The following is a 17,514-nucleotide window of genomic DNA, read 5'->3' as shown; positions in this document are numbered from 1 at the left end:
GTCAATGAACTGATCTTCTCCTTAAGATTCATAATTTTTTAAAAAATAGTTTGTAACGGGTCTATGAATATATGTTTACTATGTAATTAACACACTGTCTAGAATTGGAGTACGTGTACAGACACAATTAAATTTGGACCGGTTTCTTCTGGCAGTAGCTGTATGAAACAAGACCCGAGCATTACCGTAGATATGCGAGCGGCAAAATAAATTGAGGCTTAGATACTGCGGGAGTAATACCCCCCTGACTACTATCATGCAAATAAATCCTTGAATCTGCAAACATGTTCCAGAAATGATGTGCAGCTGCATAACAATAACTACGAAAACCTATAACTTGACCTTTAGTCTAGTATGGACAAAATCGTATCTCAGGTAGATACCCAAAGTGCACGTCACCTGGAGACTTAACGGAATTCGAATCAGCATGTGTTACAATGATATCCAGAAACATCTTACTTAAAACCAGCATCCCAAGAATCATCACCCCATCCATCGTCTGCCTTTTGACTAGGTTTAGATCCATTGACGTGGACTTCTTGATCTTGATCATCCCATCCAGACCATACATTATTAGTTTTTGGCTGCTCCAGCGTCTTCTTGGTATCCCCATCTTTTTCGTCGAATCCCATTCTTGACGGTTTGTTCGACACAGTATCCCAATCCTTCCAATCGTCGTTGGACTTGATGGGAGCATCCCATGCGTGGCTGCCGTTCATTTCCTGGTAACCAGTACCACTAGAATTAACAGAATTATATTGTTGGGAGGAACCATGATCTGTACCGTACTGTGATGAGGAACCACTCATTTCATCTTTAGTGTATGTCTCTACTTGTTGTGAAGCCATGGCCATAACTCCACGCATGAAACCCCAAGCCATTTGTCCCACTTTAGTGCCCTTAGCTGCCACGACGGCAACAGTCTCATTTAATTTTTGGTCATATCCTCCTTCTCGTACCTGCGAGTCATTGTTACAGTAACCGTCAAAATTGTCGGCATCTGACAATCAATTAAGACGAAAGTCTTGGCAATGAGAGATGATTCGAAGTACTGTCGATCTATAAGGGAGAATCGCACAAACGAGACAAGGATAGAAGAAACAATCCTCACCTTCGCTTGGATGTCACCGGAGCCTGCTTGTAGTGCAGAAGCTGCATTCTGCGCAGCTACTGCTGCCACAGCTGACAAATGCCCAAAACCCTGCACAAGATCTATTATTAGCCCTGACTACATCTGAAAACTCAACAAATCATGAAAAACAGTAGTGTACCTAGTTATTCTCGCTATTTTATTTGGAAAGTAGTGAGTTTACAATCAGCATGCAACAGCTGTTAGAGATGATGGGAACTATGCGACAAAAATCACAAAATTGCGCCCCAAGAGAGAATATTATCTTAACTTGGACTAGGACTGCAAGTGCTATCGACCCTAAACTTTTTCCTGGCACCAGGATGACCTATATTTAAACCACCAGAAGAGGAATATGCAAAATGATTCAATCATAGAGTCACTTGTGAACATCACCAATCGCAAAATTCAGACACACCTGAGTCAATACAGAAACTGTATCGTTCAACATGTCACCTCCAGCAGCTGGACCCCTGGTTGGAGGAGGCCGCCCACCCCCAGACCCAAATCCAACGTACTTGCCACCCTGCGATGGTGGAATATTATCCGGACGAGAAGCATTCTCCATCTGCTTCCTAGCAAAAAAGTGCTCTTTCCCAGCCGCTGACGCCTCGAGCTGCGATTTCGAGTAAATATTCCCCGCACTGTGAGAACTAGGAGGTCCGTTACAACCTCCAGCAGATATGGAGCCATCTGACCCTCGCCGTGGTAGCCCTTGTGTATTGCCCCCTGCATCAGAGGTATCCCAATCGTCCCATTCGGAATTCGTTCTAACAGGCCCCTGAGTATTCCGGATTTTAGTGGTAGAAAATATAGAGCTTTCCTTTGATACAGGCGGAGCGTTCCACGATCGATTTTCCACTAACGCCTGAATCTTCTCTCGATAAATACTTGCAGCTCTCGAATTATACTTTGCCACAATGTCCGTGCCCTTCGGGATCCCGTACTCCACAAAAAAACCATTTAACGCCGCGTTCCCTCCTGCCTGCATTTTCTTCAGCTGCATCTCCGACCATGAGTCCATGGAAACAGATCGGACGAAGCTGATGTGCACGCCAAGCCCCCGGTGCTTCCCGGAACATTCCAAGCACATAAAGATGCCGTAAGATACCGACGCCCATTGTGGATTCCGCTGAGGACAATCCACGCATACCTTGTTCCCAGCCTGCGATTGCAACTCTCGTAGCTTCGCCGCGGCAGCTGGCGAGGCCATGGCAATGCTGTGACCCTACAACAACACCGAAAAACCCCTCAAACGGGATCAAGCCGACACAAGAAGAGAAAAAAAGTAAAAAGTAAAAAACAAGACAACACACACACACACACACACACAACGCTCCTCAGTTGCGCATTCTCGACACCCTACGCTATCTCCGCTGAAGACATGCACTATTCGACAACTACTTCCCGCATTACCTAAGTCTCACAACAACACAAATCTCCGTCGCTACGACCCTCAACACTAAAAGCCGTGAGAAACACGCTCACAGTTACCCGCAGGCGATGTACAACCATGGGGGAGGAAAACAAAAAAAACAAAAAAACAAAAAAATGCAAAGCACAAATGCAATACTAAATAAAAACACAACGAAACAAAACAAAACAACTAATCAACAACACCACAGAGGTCTCAAAAACTCCAAACCCCCTTTCAAACCTCCAAGCGTAAAAGCTCGGACGAGAACAAACACGAAAGAACGTCAGACAGAAAAAATGCAATATCGAAAGAATGCGCAAGAGAGAAAGAGAGTTAGATAGAGAACTAGTCAAAGGAGACTGATGACTCCACACCAGATGCGAAATCAGCACCGCCGAGGTTGGCAGTGATGGTGTCCCTCTCCTCCCCCCTCTCCCTCGCTCGCTCGCTCACTCCCTCCCTCACTGCGACTCGCTCCTCCATTTCATTGTACCGCATTCCACCATTTGCTCCGACACCAAACCACGCCGCGCCTCCGACGTGACTTCCGATCGACGGCTGCGCGTTGTTCGTTCCGTCGCGGCCGCGATGTTCTGAACTTGTGAATCCAGCGGTCTCAGAGCACCATCGGATTCAGACTCCTCGTTCTGGTAACTGGGCGCCGCAAGATCGGAGCTCGGAACTGCCAGTGTGAGTCAAGCGACGTGGGACCAAATTTAGGTGACGTTTGTTATATTTTACATTCCATTGTAAAAATATTTTTTCTTGATATTGTTATTTATTGAGATAAAATATCACGTTATTTACATTTCCATAGTAAAAATTTATACATCGCATCTATTTCAAAAATAATTAAATGTACAATAGATACAAAATATAAAAAACATCTTATATCATATACTTTCTTTGTGAAGATCAATGTCTTTTGAGACACTCATCTGTCATGATGTAATGGATGGTGTATTGCTAAAACTTTCCTTGTTAAATTAAATTAATGACTATATATTTATACAACATTAGATAATTTTGATTTAAAAAAAATAAAACCAATATTATAACTTATGATATATTTTTAAAAAATTATCATGCTTGATATTATGTAATTATTAATAACAAAATATTTAAATTAAATTATGTCTTAAAATCTTAATTCTTACTATATTTTAATGTATAATCAATATGAGCCAAGTAATTTTTGTCAATCTATTAATTGCATGCCTATCAATCTTTAATTTTTTATGTACTCTTGTATTTAACATTCTATTTAGTCTATTGTAGCCTAAAGTTGAATTAATACAAGTCCTTCCAATTAATAATTAATTACATAAAAACATAAACTCTAATAAATCAAAATTTCAACAAAACTATATATATTCTAATTTTCTAAAACCTTTAAAACGCTTTCATCAAATAATTCTAAATTAATCCAAATAAAAATCTAATCTTAATCATATTGTAAACAAACATCGATTAAAATTCCAATTTGAATTAGTAGTAAGCAATTCTAGTTCTAGTCTTAGTAAATTCTAATGCTAAAAACTTGTAAATGAGCTTTAGACATGGTCATTTTTTACACTCTCAAAAAACTCTCAAAACCTTTTCTCTTATCTTATACTTTGATCTTCAAAAAACCCTCTATTTTCCATAGGATGTTTGTTTTTGTGTCTTATAATTTGATTTCAACCTTGTCTAACAAACAATTCTTTCTAAGTATCAATTTAAACTTTCTTTATAAACATTTTTGTAAAAAAGTGCTATTAACTTTAATTTAAAGTTAATTATATTGATTTAATATATATTCTATTTAATATTGTCTTATTAATGGTTGTGAAAAGTAAGTGGATACCATCTTTGTAAAATAGTAAATATAAAATATTAAAGCTCAAAAAATCACCAATCTATTAGCTATAAATTTTAAAAATAAAATCTATAAATATTTTGATTGAATCCTTATTTTATTTTTGTTCTTATGCACCTTTTTCATCTAATAGTCATATTATAACATAATAATGTTAGATTTATTCACTTGATTATTAGGTACTTATAAGTCTCTTACTAACTATTTTCTAGTTATATTAATCTTTGATCATTAAGTATATAATTTCTTTTTTTATATTGTTTTGCATTGTAGTATATTTTCTTACATATAGTTTGCAACATACAAGGTCAATATTTACAAAAGTAGTTATGTTAAATCAAGCAAGGGCTTGAGGTCTTCAAACCATCCACAAAATATTTATTTTAACTTCCCTTCCTTAAAAAATAATTTTAGACTACTCACTTGGTTTAAAAAAGATTTTATTTGAGAATCTAATTTTAAAACTCAAAAATTTATTTAATTTTAATAAATTAAAATAAAATGAAGAAAATATATTCCATGTAAGCTCTAAAAATGTATTTGGAATACACACATAATTATCAACTTTGATGTTAAAATTTAAACATGAGTATGGTTCCTAACGGTAATTCTATAACCTTCACTATAACCTATGAATTGTTTTCATTTTCTAACACTAAAGCATCAGCTCTTGGTTATCTTTAAGATCTTTTAAACATACCTCACATATATTTAAAAATAAAACTTGGCAAAAATGGAGCATATTAATCTCTTTGTTCAGTAAGTAAGTATGTATGTATATATATATATATATATATATATATTCTTTTACCATTAAGATCATCTTAGTTACAGTCGCATGGGTGTTGAAATAAAGCTAAGAATATTAAAAATAATGCAAGTGGGTGTAACATTTTTAAATATTATATATATACACTTTCTTGCACACATTCACATCTAAATACACAAATAAAAATAGCATCAAGATAATATTGTGAATAATATCGTATTTTAAAACATCAAATGTCCCGTAGTTTTGGAGCTGCAGGATGTATCCTTCTACAATTATATATTTTTTAAAATTGTAATCTTTTAAAATTAGAATATACATGATGATATCATTCAAATCATTCAAATATATTTGTTCAATGAAGGAATGGAAGTGTGTTTGAACGGCTTCAAGGCTCAAACCACCCAATGAACAGTCATACCGCCAATATCGGCCTCTCGCAGCTGTTCCCTCCACCCGCCGACGTGGACACTGCCATGGGCACTTTCCGCCTAGGTGGCAGCTCAAATAACCCTCCGGCGCCGAGGTGGCAGGCACTCGTGGCACACATTAGGGTCTTCGCCTTGAGACCGTGTCACTGTCATTCCCGAGTTTCCCTTCACTGCCCTCGTCTTTCATGCATCGCCTTCATGGCTCTCCCGCTTCCGAGCTCTTTTGAATGAGATGCGGCAAGACCGCTGGCTCTTCCTGCTCCTCGTCGTGGACCCAGATGGAGAGTCATCTCTCGTAGACAGTGTCGCGAGGTCTGATTTCGACGTCTGTCGTGAGTTCTGCTGTTGGCGAAGGCGCGGGGAAGTGTGTAGTTGCAAGGGGATGGAAGGGGGAGTCTGGTTATCGGTGTGGATGCTTGAGCTCGGGAGGATACCCGTTTCATTTGTGGAGGGAGTGGAGGAAGTGGAGGAGTGTTGTTTTGGAGCTCAGTGAGCAGGAAGAATGTGAACATTGGACTGAGTGATTTCTGGCGGTGGAATTTTTTCTTGTCTGTATTTTTGAGATGGCGCGCTTGAGCTCTGCTTGTCACTAACCTGCGTCAAAAGTTTGTTGCAATTTCTTTACTTCTCTAACTCCGCCCTCCGTAGTGGGAGCCACGAGTGAGCGACAACCTCTTTCATCATGTGTTGGGAGCTCTCCTGCCGTCTTTACGGTGAAGAACAGAGGTTCATGAAGGTTGTGGTGTGATTCATAGGGTTTGACGTGGTGGAGAAATGACCAACTATTTTTTATAAATTATTTTTGGTTTAGTTTGTTAGAGGTTACGTGGACGACCAATTATCCACTTCAGCAGAAAGGATTGGTGTTCGTGTTCTTCTTGCACGAGGTTGCGGAGCAGCGGTGAGTCTCATGGCGGACATTTCGAGACAGCAGGTGCGTTTCATATTCGATGTGAAGCTCTTGGCATTTTTACGACCTCGGGAGAAATAAGGGAGATCTGGGGTTGGTTGGGTGAGATATAGTGAAGGAGAGACGAAATTGAATATTTTGGTCGTAATGATCGTAGTCTGTTGGGAGAGGCAGCACGAATCGAGCTAATTCTCTCTTCCTACTGGCTGATCTTCGCTGCGATCGTCCTTTAACCTCCACAGCACAAGCCTGTTGGCTTTCGTTCTGTATCTAGGGTGATGAGCCCCCTAACAGCATGGGCTCCCTGCAGCATTCATCCTCGTCTTTCCACTAGAACTTGCTATCATTCAAGTTCTTGAATCATGGGCGGTCTGCAAAGCTGGATCAACATTCTGAACGTTCCTTGTTGGGTCGCACAACGTCATTGTCATGAATGGTGTGTGACTGTCTGCACATTGAAGTGCATCACTTGTGAAGTTTGCTTAGTGATTTCTGTCGTTATGGTCCTTTCCCAGAGTAGAGACAGGCAAGTATCTGTAGTGAAGACTTCGTGGGGATTGTGTTGGGGTTGTGGGCAGCAGCATGATGAGGGTTTAGTTGGGAAAGTGGTGCTATTGTGGATTACGGAATGGGTTGTAGTAGGGATCAGGCTGTGCGGGAATCACCGCGATTCGCATGGACCTGAGATTGACGAGGTTATGAATATGATCGGTCGTATAGCACTTGGTGGTGTGGATTTCGAGAATTGGTGGCATGGATTGTGAGTGAATGCGGAGAGGAGTGTGAGTGCACGGTGAATCGTTTGCAGTGGGACAGAAACGGGAGGTAGGTGAGTTGTTTGGGGTGTTAATGTGGAGAGCAGCATACGGTGGTAGAGTGTAGAGGCGTTCCCTGTGAAACATGCGACAGGGTTGTGTAGGGAAGCATGTTGAGATGGCGCAGTGGTTTTGGCGCGCGTTGGAATGAGGGCAGGATGGTGATGAGCGGGGTGAGGATGAGTATGCGTGTGGGTAGTTGTGATATGGAAGGCAAGTGATGCAGAGGAATAATGGTATTGGGCCTGGTGTGTGCGCAAGGAGAGGAATTTGCATGGATAGAGATGGTGGACAATTTGGAAGGCGGATAGTAAGGGATGAGGGCGTTGGAGAGAAGAGGGTGGTGAGGAGGCGAAATATTAGGGTGGGGATGATAGTGTGGTTTTTATTGGGAAGGATGTGGATATGTATTAGCATGCGGTCTTGGGATACGGACGTCGGAGCGGTGGTGGTAGTGTGAAATTTGTGGTTTGTGTTGTGGGGGCGATTTGGACGTTCGCACCGTGTGGTGCAGGGTCGCAGTGTAATTGTAGGACAGTGAAGCCGTGTGTATGTGAGGAGGTGATGTTGTTGTGGATTGAATTCTAAAGTTCGACATGTGTAGCGCAATGTTTGTTCGAGAGTTTGATGGAGTTTCGAAGTAAGCTGAATCAGGAATGTTTAAAATGATTTTTTGAAGCAAGGACTAGTGATTGTAGTGCCAAGCACTGGTTTCAACACCGATTTTTCGTTTTCTACCAAATTTGTGAACTTCTTCATCCAGTGTTTGTAGACAGTTGCGGCTTTCTTGCGTGACATATGAATTTAGGATATGGACAGAGGAATTGTGGTAGCTACTAATTTGAAGTTGTGACAAAGCAGGCTGCGCTGGAACGTTTGGCATTACTGGAGCCTTGCGAATTAAGCGCTGAAGCGAAGACCGAAACCTGCAGGGCAACCCGTGATTTACGTAGCTGCGGGCGAGCTGTTCGTCACGTCCTATCTGCATGTGGCCATGCATGTCTCTGCCTTGAATGCCTTCAACGGAGTGTCAGCTGTCCTATTTGTAGGACTCCAACAGGCAGTTTCGGTCAAGACAAGCTACGACTTTTTGAGGAACTTGTTGATGCAGGACTTATACAAAAAGGCGCAGAGTTAGCAGCAGAAAGTGTGGATGTTGGCCGTCTTTACTCTTTCTTTGACGTGGCACTAAACAATAATCTTGTGTCCTTGATCTGCCACTGTATCCTCTCCATCACATGGAATTTTGCACCTCATTGATTTTTGTCAGGCGTAAGAGTATGCTTCCTATTTTTTTGTGAATAGTACGTTACATGGAACTAGACGGTTGGATTTTCTTTCTGGTGGTATGTTTCTATTTTAGATGCTTAACTGTTCCATGAAGCGCAGACTTTGACTGTTTTGTTAGCAGCTGCTGTCTGTTCTGTCAGCTCTCTTACTTCTTTACTGTGATCTTATTAAACGTGTAATATAGAGCAATGAAGTTGCCTGCTCTATTCTCATTACTATGATGTTGTATTTCTTTTAAAGAAAAATTGGTATTCAATAGGTTGTATGTGCATCATTTTAACAGCTCAACTCTAAATAGCTGTATGTATTACACAAGAGAAGCTTTACCTTAATTCAGGGAGATCAGATGTTGCTGAGGTGTGCATGGATGAAGGAGCTGTTTCCAGCAATGCATTGGTGTCTATATTATTGGATGGTGTCGTGGTGAAAGATTGGTGCAGGCGGACCTTTCACAGCGTCGCTCTTGGACTGCGAGATATTTGTATCCATCCCTCACTTTTTGTATGTTCAATTTTATCTCGGCTTCATCTTGGTAAGGGGTGTGAGTTCGTCATCTAGCTATTACTCTAACGACAATATTTTTAGCAGTTATTAATTCTGCAACTGAATGTACTTTATATTCACTGATAGTCGGAGGGGGTAGCGTGACAGCCTTGACATGTTTTACATAGACAATCTCAGCCCAAAACAGATGATCGCGAAAACAGATGTTATTGACTGGAACGGGAGAAGGTTAGAGGGAGTTGTCTATATTTTAGAAGCTCTTGAGGCACCACTAGTGGATCAACCGCTTTCTCCAGCTCTGATTGAGCTTCGTCAGCTTCTGGAATCTATTCGCAAAGTAATCCAGGTAAGCATGTCTACAGGGATTAGTCCTTTCCCACGATATTAATGCAAATGTACCATACAAGCTACCTTTTAGAAACATAGGTCTTCTGGTGGGTGATGTTAGCATATCTTAAGATCGTGAACACACGTTCTTTAGAAGACTGCAAACGCATCATTGAGCGTGGATGTTGCAAGTATAGAGAGGTTATCATGCTCGATGCTTAATTTGAATAAAGTTAGTTAAAGTTTTGTTGTCATGTATTTGTACAAACTATGAGCGAACCTAGAATTCTGATGTTTTCTTCAATATGGTTGTGGTTGCAAGAGCCTTTGACGATGGGATTTGTATGTCACCTTATTATTTGATTGCTGTGACTTACATCCTGAGATGTTTTCTGCAGCATTTAGAAGTGATGACGTGGTGTGCACGACATCAGTTTCTGGAAACTATTCGATCAAGCTATACAAGCATCAGCCAGTGGCATGCATCTGTGAAAGAACGAACGTCAGTGGCTCAAGATAGGGCATGGCCAGAAACTCATAATAATTGTAAGTTAGAGGTTCTACAACCAGCGACTCTATTTATCGAGGATGCATTGGTTAACCTTGGCCTTCTTGAAGGCGACGATGAAAATGAAGTGGGGTTTGGAGACCTTCCTGAGCTGAACTGGCTTCGGCAAGGACCTACAGCCCAAACTCCAGGTTCTCTTAGGTTCAGACGTGATTTAGAGCCGACGCAATCAAGGTCGCCTTACCCCCCTGAAAGCGTCCGTGCTGCTGTGGATCTGTTATTTTTGAAGGGAACCTGTGATCTTATACTCGCCAAGAAGGCAATTGTATCCTTCATATTCTCATTACTTAATAGCATGATCATGTTAGCAGAGGTTTAATGTCGATTTATTGACTTTTCAGAATTTTCTGTTACTTCTCTCGTCACTTTGTGAGAGAAAGGTGTGGATCTATTGTCAAGGATGATAGGATATGGCATCGCTGGCTGAATGGTACAGTACAAATCTAATGTGTCATACGATTTAAAGGCTCAATTGAATAGAGCGAATGTTACCGACTCTCTGGCCGAAGTTTTGGTTACCTTTTGATTTTTGATTTTTTTTGTGTGTATCCGGTCTAGCAGGAGTGTCATTTATGCTGTATGGTATTCCTTAATTTCACTGCAGTTTCTGTACTTTTTATTTGATCGTCATTGGGCATCTCCTGATGAGAATTGGCGAGGAGTGGTAGATGACTACGTGAGCGTTTTCAGCATCTCAAGACATTTCATGCTGGAGTCCCTTGTATTTTACCTTCTCGATGACAGTAGTGATCATGCCCTGGAGGTTAATTTCTAGTGACCAACTCCCTACTGCTTTTTAGATTTACTCCTCTATATTCGTCCACACGAGTCTATTGGATTCTCATTTTGAGCTGTGCCAATCTGAATGCGGATGTTGATTTTACTGTAAAAAAGTAGATTTGTAATGACAATTGTGGCTTTATGACTGTCAGGATGCGTGTCAGTTACTGCCGGAAATTGCTAGCCACAATACACATCCAAAGGTGGTCACTGTCTTGCTTGAGCGTCAGAAGCCCGAGGCAGCACTCGCTGTTCTTCGTGCAACTGGACGTGATAGCCAGGGAGTAGGGCTTGTTCCTCTTTCAGATGCTCTCACAACCGTTAGGGTTTGGCTCCAGTGTGGTCTTCTTACTCAAAGCTATTTATATCAGAGATCCTACGTCGATTGCGTTAAGCGGGAAGGGGGTGATTGGTTAACTAGTACGGAGGTGTTGGTGAGCGAAATCTGCAGGTTGTGTATGGGCATGAGCTTAGTGAACAAAATGCTAAGTTTGCCATGGAGGATAGAGGAAGAAAAGTATGTGAGAAAGTCTTTACTTGATCATGCTGGAGAAGACTCCTCGTCTACATCAGGGAATCTCCTGGTTGTCTTCTATGTACAGGTGCTGTACTGGTTTAACTGCTTTACTAACCTTCTTCATGTTGTTCCAATAAGTGAGCGGGAATGCAATGAGCTGGAGCTGGGGCTTTATGTGGTTCAGTGCAGAACACTAGTCATGGTTTAATTCTGTTATTGTACAAAATTACAAGCACATTTAGAACTAAGAGAAAGCTTTGTGAAAGATTAATATATTTTGCGCATATAAAATAGAACTTGATCTGGTACTGCTATTATTAAATGATTGTAGGCGTATCTAGTCTGGAGTGTTCCATTATCGTAAGTTGTATTCTTTCTTTTAAATATTATTTTTTCCGCCATTTTTGGTATTGTAAAAGTTCGGTTACAGATTTCTGGATTCACGGGTTGTATTGCTGTGGATTTATGCGAAGCTTCTGTCGCTTCAGCATCCGACTAATTTGTTTTTTGGTGTTTATCGTTGACAGCGATGTCGGTATATCGATGCACATTTAGTTCACAAAAAGTTGAGGGAACTTGAGGAGTTGTGGGGAGATAAGTGCACTGATGAAGCGAAGATCTCCCGAGTTCGCATGGCAAGTGAACAGAGGAACCGAATTGTTGTAAGTACTTGTTGCTCACATTCCTTAGATTGGAACTGCCCTAGTATGATCATAGTTGGTCCAGGCATAAATGCTCGTACACACTGGGGGAATGTTTATTTATGTTTGGCAACAAACAGCACCTAAAGCTTAGTAGATGAGTGCGCTCTTTGTCCTTTTATGTCTTGGTAGTTCATGGAAAATTTTTGCTACTCAGTTTATTCTTCCACCCACATTCTCTCCCTGAATGATATTGAGCACTGGTTGGTTAACAGGAAAAGTGCATGGAGCTTCTACCAGAGCTCCAGCGGCGGCAGGCTCGCAGTGCCATAATCGATTCACCTCAACCTGACTTGGAGTCACTTCAACCATTAGTACAGGCCGTGGACGAACATAGACTCAATCCTTTGGCATCCCCTCTCTTTGGTTATCCTGGTGGGAACTTGATCAGGGAACCCATGGCTCTTGAAGAAAACAATTTTCCATCCAGCTCTGCTTGGGCTGGTTACAGTCATCCGTCATTTACACAAGAACGCTTGGGGCCACGATCACCTGCACCTCCCTCTCCCATTCTCTCAAACACGAATTTTCCTGAAACAAATGGGCTTACTGTATCTCACGAGTTTGCTACCATGGGAGAAAGCCCTGTGCAAGGGCGGCGTCTTCGTTATGAGGCTGAACAGCCTAGGGAGTCGCCTTTTCCTACCATTGACTTCGGAAATGTGCGAAGTGGGGATGGATTGGATACAGCAGGACCAGGCTCTTGGGCAAGTGGAGTGGAGAAGCATATAACGGTGAAAAGGAATGAGACTGGTTATTCAGGCAATGGGTCTCTTTTAACCATAGAGAATGGTCTTAGGACAGATGGTTTGCATACTGACAATAGCCACACGGTGGAAATGGACATTGAGGGAAATAATGGTTGGTCATCTAATGGGAAGCGACACCCATCAGACCGGTCGTGGTTGCAGAGTGATGGAGAGAAGGAATCATTAAAGGATTTCACACTTAAACCCATAGACGAGGGAAGCGGACCCTTATCTGACATTGGCACATTACCCCGAGAATCATCCAGAAGGTTGGTACTCACCTTTTTACAGGTTGGGAGTGAATAATATTTTTGTTCCTCAAATTCTGGCACGTAACTCCGGTATGCTAGTTCTGACGACTGTAAACAAGTCACTTTGTGTGATAATTTTGTTCTTTTCGGCTTCCACAGTCTCTTGTTGCTGAGCATATTGTCATTTGTGGGATCAGGAATGCAGAGGCTGACGAGAATGGAGGCAGTCGCTGGCGCTCTGATGAAGGGGGTGATGAACCAGTGCCATCACTTCTACCATCAACACGCTTGAAGACTCTTTCCCAATCACAGGGAAGGTCCCGTAGTAGGTTCTACAGTTTTCGAGTTTGACTCGACTTGAATGTCGCATGCGATTTTCATCATTTTGACACTTTCGTTAGTAGTTACACTGTGTGCGCTCCAGTTTTTCTGCTAAATTTTCCCACCTCAGTGCTAGAACAGAAACCATTAATCCCCATCGAGCAATCCATGTGTCCGAATTTTTAGGATGCTTGCCTCCGCTTCTGGTGGACTACGATGTGCATTTGCTGTCTTTTGAGATGCTTATTTACTTTCCTGCAAAACAGGACAATAAGAGCCAACTCTAGAGGCAATTTTTGCAATCGTTGTAAAGAGTGAAATATCATGCCCTGTTGGAAAGGATATCACGTCATTATTTTGAGTAAGTTCATGATGTCTGTAGAGTATGAATCATAGAGAATAGCACTTGTTTCAGGAAGCGCTAGCATGTTAGGTAATACTCGTTTTTCTGATATTATCCCCTGTCAAGGTTGGTATTAAGTAATGGCTCTCAAATCACTGTCCCAGTTTCATCTTGTGTGTTCATTTTGATCGGCATAATTGATTGCTATTACCGAATTTTTTTTATTGAAAATACAACTCGAGAGGATGTGATTCAGTTGTGACTGCTTGCTTTTTGGTGTGGAGACATGTATCGAGTTTTCAACCATGCACAACGCCTTCAATTATGGTTCAGCCAGACCATTAAGCAGTGGGGGAAACAAATCGTTTTCTGGATAATAGATAATGGCTTCTTAAGAGCTCGGGTGGTGCGTTCTGCTGTAGCCTCTTGCTGTTATTTGCAAATTGCCTAAACAAGTAATAAGTTCGTGAAACCGGAAAGAACTGTCTGTTAATGAGCTTTACTTGTCTCCAGCTCTCACAACAAAGCTGAGCAAGAGTGACCGAAGTAGCTAAATGGACAAGCGCAACACTGCCGTTGCCACCAGACATCAGTTCGTAGTTCGCGTTGAAGCTATCCAAAATAAAGAAAGTGGATCCGTCATGAAGAGTGATCTCTTGTATTGGATTCTCTTTTCTTACCTCATATCTCCTCAACCACCTAGATTTTACCAAGGTTAAACAGACAAATCGTAGGACCGAATTGATGAGGTTTTAAAAGATAATAGTACAAGGAGTGTTAGTCTTGACAGCTTGTTCAAAACACGACGGCAGTGTGTTGCAACAGAAGCAGCCCAATAAGTCAAGTAGTACTCACACTCCAGCATGACAATTCCTGATGCTCTCCCAACAGCCACTGCAGCTTTTTTATCTACAAAATACGGGAAAAACGACCAGGACTATGGCGGAGCAGCACTTGGCAGAAGAACACCATGAGCTGGATCTCAATGATCAGACTATGGACCACCATGCTCTTAAATAGATTCGTACTAATACCCATGGCTACCATCCGCTTGCCACTGACTGAAACCATACACTGGCACAGACGTGACACTCACAGCTACCTAGAACTTGAGACTAGGCGATCCAGCAACTACAGTGCGGGACTGCCCTCTTCGATTCATGGAGCTCCTTGAGATTTTTGCGAGTGGTGGTGCACATTGAGCAGCGGCTCAAATGCCCCCCCCCCCCCCCCAATCCTATTCTTGAACAGGAATCGAAAGGAATCCAGCTTTGCCTCGGGCCGGCACCGACACCAATACCGACATCGTGTGTCGGTATTTCTATCATTGGAGGGATGACTTAATTTCTTCGTGATGTTTAAAATGCACATCTATGATGCATCTGAACTGTCTTCTGGCGATCCTGTTGGTGCACGTTTTCATGTATGAATTCCTGGTTTTGTCGAGGAAGCATGCACTTTTCGTGGGGTGACTTGGAGATTTATACTGAATCTTTAGTGGAAAATACATTTACCATCATTTGATATTTTTTGGCTCTAAAGTATTTTACTGGAGTTTAAAATTCAAATTTTTGTGAATAGTGCGATCAAATGTGTAATTTAATGCCACAATGAATATTCTGTTACCTTCAAAAGATGTAGGAGGTTGTTGAGACCACAGTGATTTTCCAAAGTTTTTTGTTTTAATTTTTGATTTTTGTACTTAAATTAAATTAAGTTTGTGGCTTAAAGGAAGAACTACTCTTTGTAAAAAAAATTCAAACTTCAAAGTTCTTCTTCAATTGCATTAATTTCTAAAATTATTTGGAATTATGGGATTGTGCCATCACTAAATATAACTAAATCATAGACTAAGATAGTGGCACTTCCATGACTTTGGACATAAACAAAAAACAATTGTTCAACCTTGATCAAAGTAATTAATAGTATTGGAAGAACTCTTGTTACAAAATGATTGGTGCAATTAATATAATAGAAATTTTAATTAATGAATAAAATTACATAGTCACAATAAGTGTAGAAGTAATAATATGCAATAATTGCTAAATTTTGATTAGGTTATTAGTAATAAATACAACTCATAATATTAAAGTATTTGTGTAATGCTTTGTATAAATTATGATGGAGTTATGGCAAAAATTTATTGCCTTTAGTTGTAAATCTATACTTTATAATTTATTTAAAATTATTTGAATATATTTTACATTTATTAAAGATAACCTTATAAAATAAAATCTTCAATGCATTTAAATTTTAAGATTTTAAATGAAAATAATATATTATTAGACTCATAATCAAGAAAGAAAAATTCTTCATTAGAGATATTACAATGATACTTTGTACAAAATGTATAAATTCATAAATTAGATAAATTTAGAATAAAAGTAAAAGAAATATATCAATCTTAATATATTCAACTTATTAAAAATAATTTTAAGAAAACAAGTTGATTTTTAAAATTCTAAATATATATTTTTAATTTTTTTATAATCAGAAATTATATTTAAAAAACTAAAAAAATATGATCAAAATTTAAAAATCTTATCTTTTTAGGTTTAGAAAAATTAAAAGAAAAAATAAGTTGAAATGATTATGAAATTAATTTAAATTACATTAATGATATTTAAAATAAAAAACTGTTTTTAAATATCAAAAAGTCATAAAATAATTTTAATTATAAATATAATACTTGCATAGTCCTTTAGAACTTTTTGTAATTATTTTATGTCTAAAAAACCATAGCATCTATAATTTATAAATATACTAATGGATGTGTATATATATATATATATATATATACAAAAACATCATTAAATTAAATATAAAAATATTATAATTGATTATATTATATTAATTTTTTATATGATAAATATTAAAATATACATATATCAAAAAAATTTATTTATTAAATTTTTGTAAGTGTATGTTGATTCAAAAATTAAATTAATTCAAAAACAGAATATTTTTGGTTTTCACCTAAATAGTAAAAAAAAATACATATCTATTACAAACTCTAAATTCCTATTTTTTTTATAAAATATTTATACAAATATATAAGATATAATGATATAATAAAAAAAATCTCATGTTTTTTTATAAAATAATCACGTGACTAATGCAATAACTTTGTCTTTGTAACCCACATGAGACTTTAGGCACAACAAAGTCCTAAACAATGAAGTAAATCTTTGTCCATTCCTTCCTCTTCATCTATAAAATAATGTGTTTGCAAAATATTGTAATATAATGAATCTTATTTTACAAGTTTGTTTAAACACATTAACAAACACAAGTGCAAAATTTTAAAATTTTAAATTGTATTATTTTATTATAATTTATTTTGAGATGTGATAATAGATCCAACTTGTGAAGGCCATCATCAATTCTTTATTATATAATCTTCTTGTCTATGCATAAAGAACACTCTTTGTACCTTTGCCAACTATATGAAGCATTTGTTAATCTTGCAAATGCTCTTGGAAATACAACACGCTTAGATGACATTCCAAAATTTTATAAAGTGGTTGTGAATTAGATCAAAAGTACAATGCTTTTAAGACTTGCTATTCTATCACAAGAGTAAATGAACTTACTTAATTGGTTTTGCTTTTGATAAATTTCACTAAAATAAATTAGAAGGATGATCAAGGAAGTCTATTGTGCCAAATTTGTAATGGATTTGTTACCTATTTTTTACTTTCTAAATATTTTTACTAAGTATTCTCCTTCTAATATAATGACTTACTTTATATTATTTTTTGATATTAAATATTTGATAGGGTAGACATAGCCTATTGATACAAGAATGTTCATTTTTTGTTAGGTAAATCTTGT

General features: G+C 39.0%; 2 protein-coding genes across 3 annotated transcripts; one reads left to right on the top strand and one right to left on the bottom strand.

The window, feature by feature from the left end:
* Window position 1: 1 nt before the first annotated feature.
* Window positions 2–3,060, bottom strand: LOC112287231 (ADP-ribosylation factor GTPase-activating protein AGD7). 2 transcript variants are annotated; one of them, XM_024530046.2, is made up of 4 exons: window positions 2,921–3,060; window positions 1,548–2,357; window positions 1,112–1,201; window positions 2–959 (listed from the first exon to the last, which is right to left on the bottom strand). In XM_024530046.2, the coding sequence occupies exons 2-4, from the start codon at window positions 2,340–2,342 to the stop codon at window positions 456–458; spliced, it is 1,389 nt and encodes a 462-aa protein (XP_024385814.1). In that variant the 5' UTR covers window positions 2,343–2,357; window positions 2,921–3,060; the 3' UTR covers window positions 2–455. The 2 variants fall into 2 exon arrangements, with proteins under 2 accessions (XP_024385814.1, XP_024385813.1); XM_024530045.2 differs by having other exon boundaries at window positions 2,893–3,024.
* A 2,715-nt stretch (window positions 3,061–5,775) lies between these two features.
* Window positions 5,776–13,639, top strand: LOC112287975 (E3 ubiquitin-protein ligase HOS1). The gene is made up of 10 exons (XM_024531683.3): window positions 5,776–6,538; window positions 8,191–8,551; window positions 8,966–9,100; window positions 9,291–9,469; window positions 9,849–10,283; window positions 10,623–10,781; window positions 10,951–11,400; window positions 11,843–11,977; window positions 12,232–13,034; window positions 13,214–13,639. Exons 1-10 carry the CDS (start codon window positions 6,515–6,517, stop codon window positions 13,365–13,367), a joined length of 2,835 nt encoding a protein of 944 aa, XP_024387451.1. The 5' UTR covers window positions 5,776–6,514; the 3' UTR covers window positions 13,368–13,639.
* Window positions 13,640–17,514: the final 3,875 nt, after the last annotated feature.

Source organism: Physcomitrium patens, chromosome 10, assembly GCF_059467195.1.
Source record: "Physcomitrium patens ecotype Gransden chromosome 10, ASM5946719v1, whole genome shotgun sequence".
In the NCBI taxonomy this organism is placed as follows: Eukaryota; Viridiplantae; Streptophyta; class Bryopsida; order Funariales; family Funariaceae; genus Physcomitrium; species Physcomitrium patens.
This window is presented reverse-complemented; position numbering and strand designations above follow the sequence as displayed.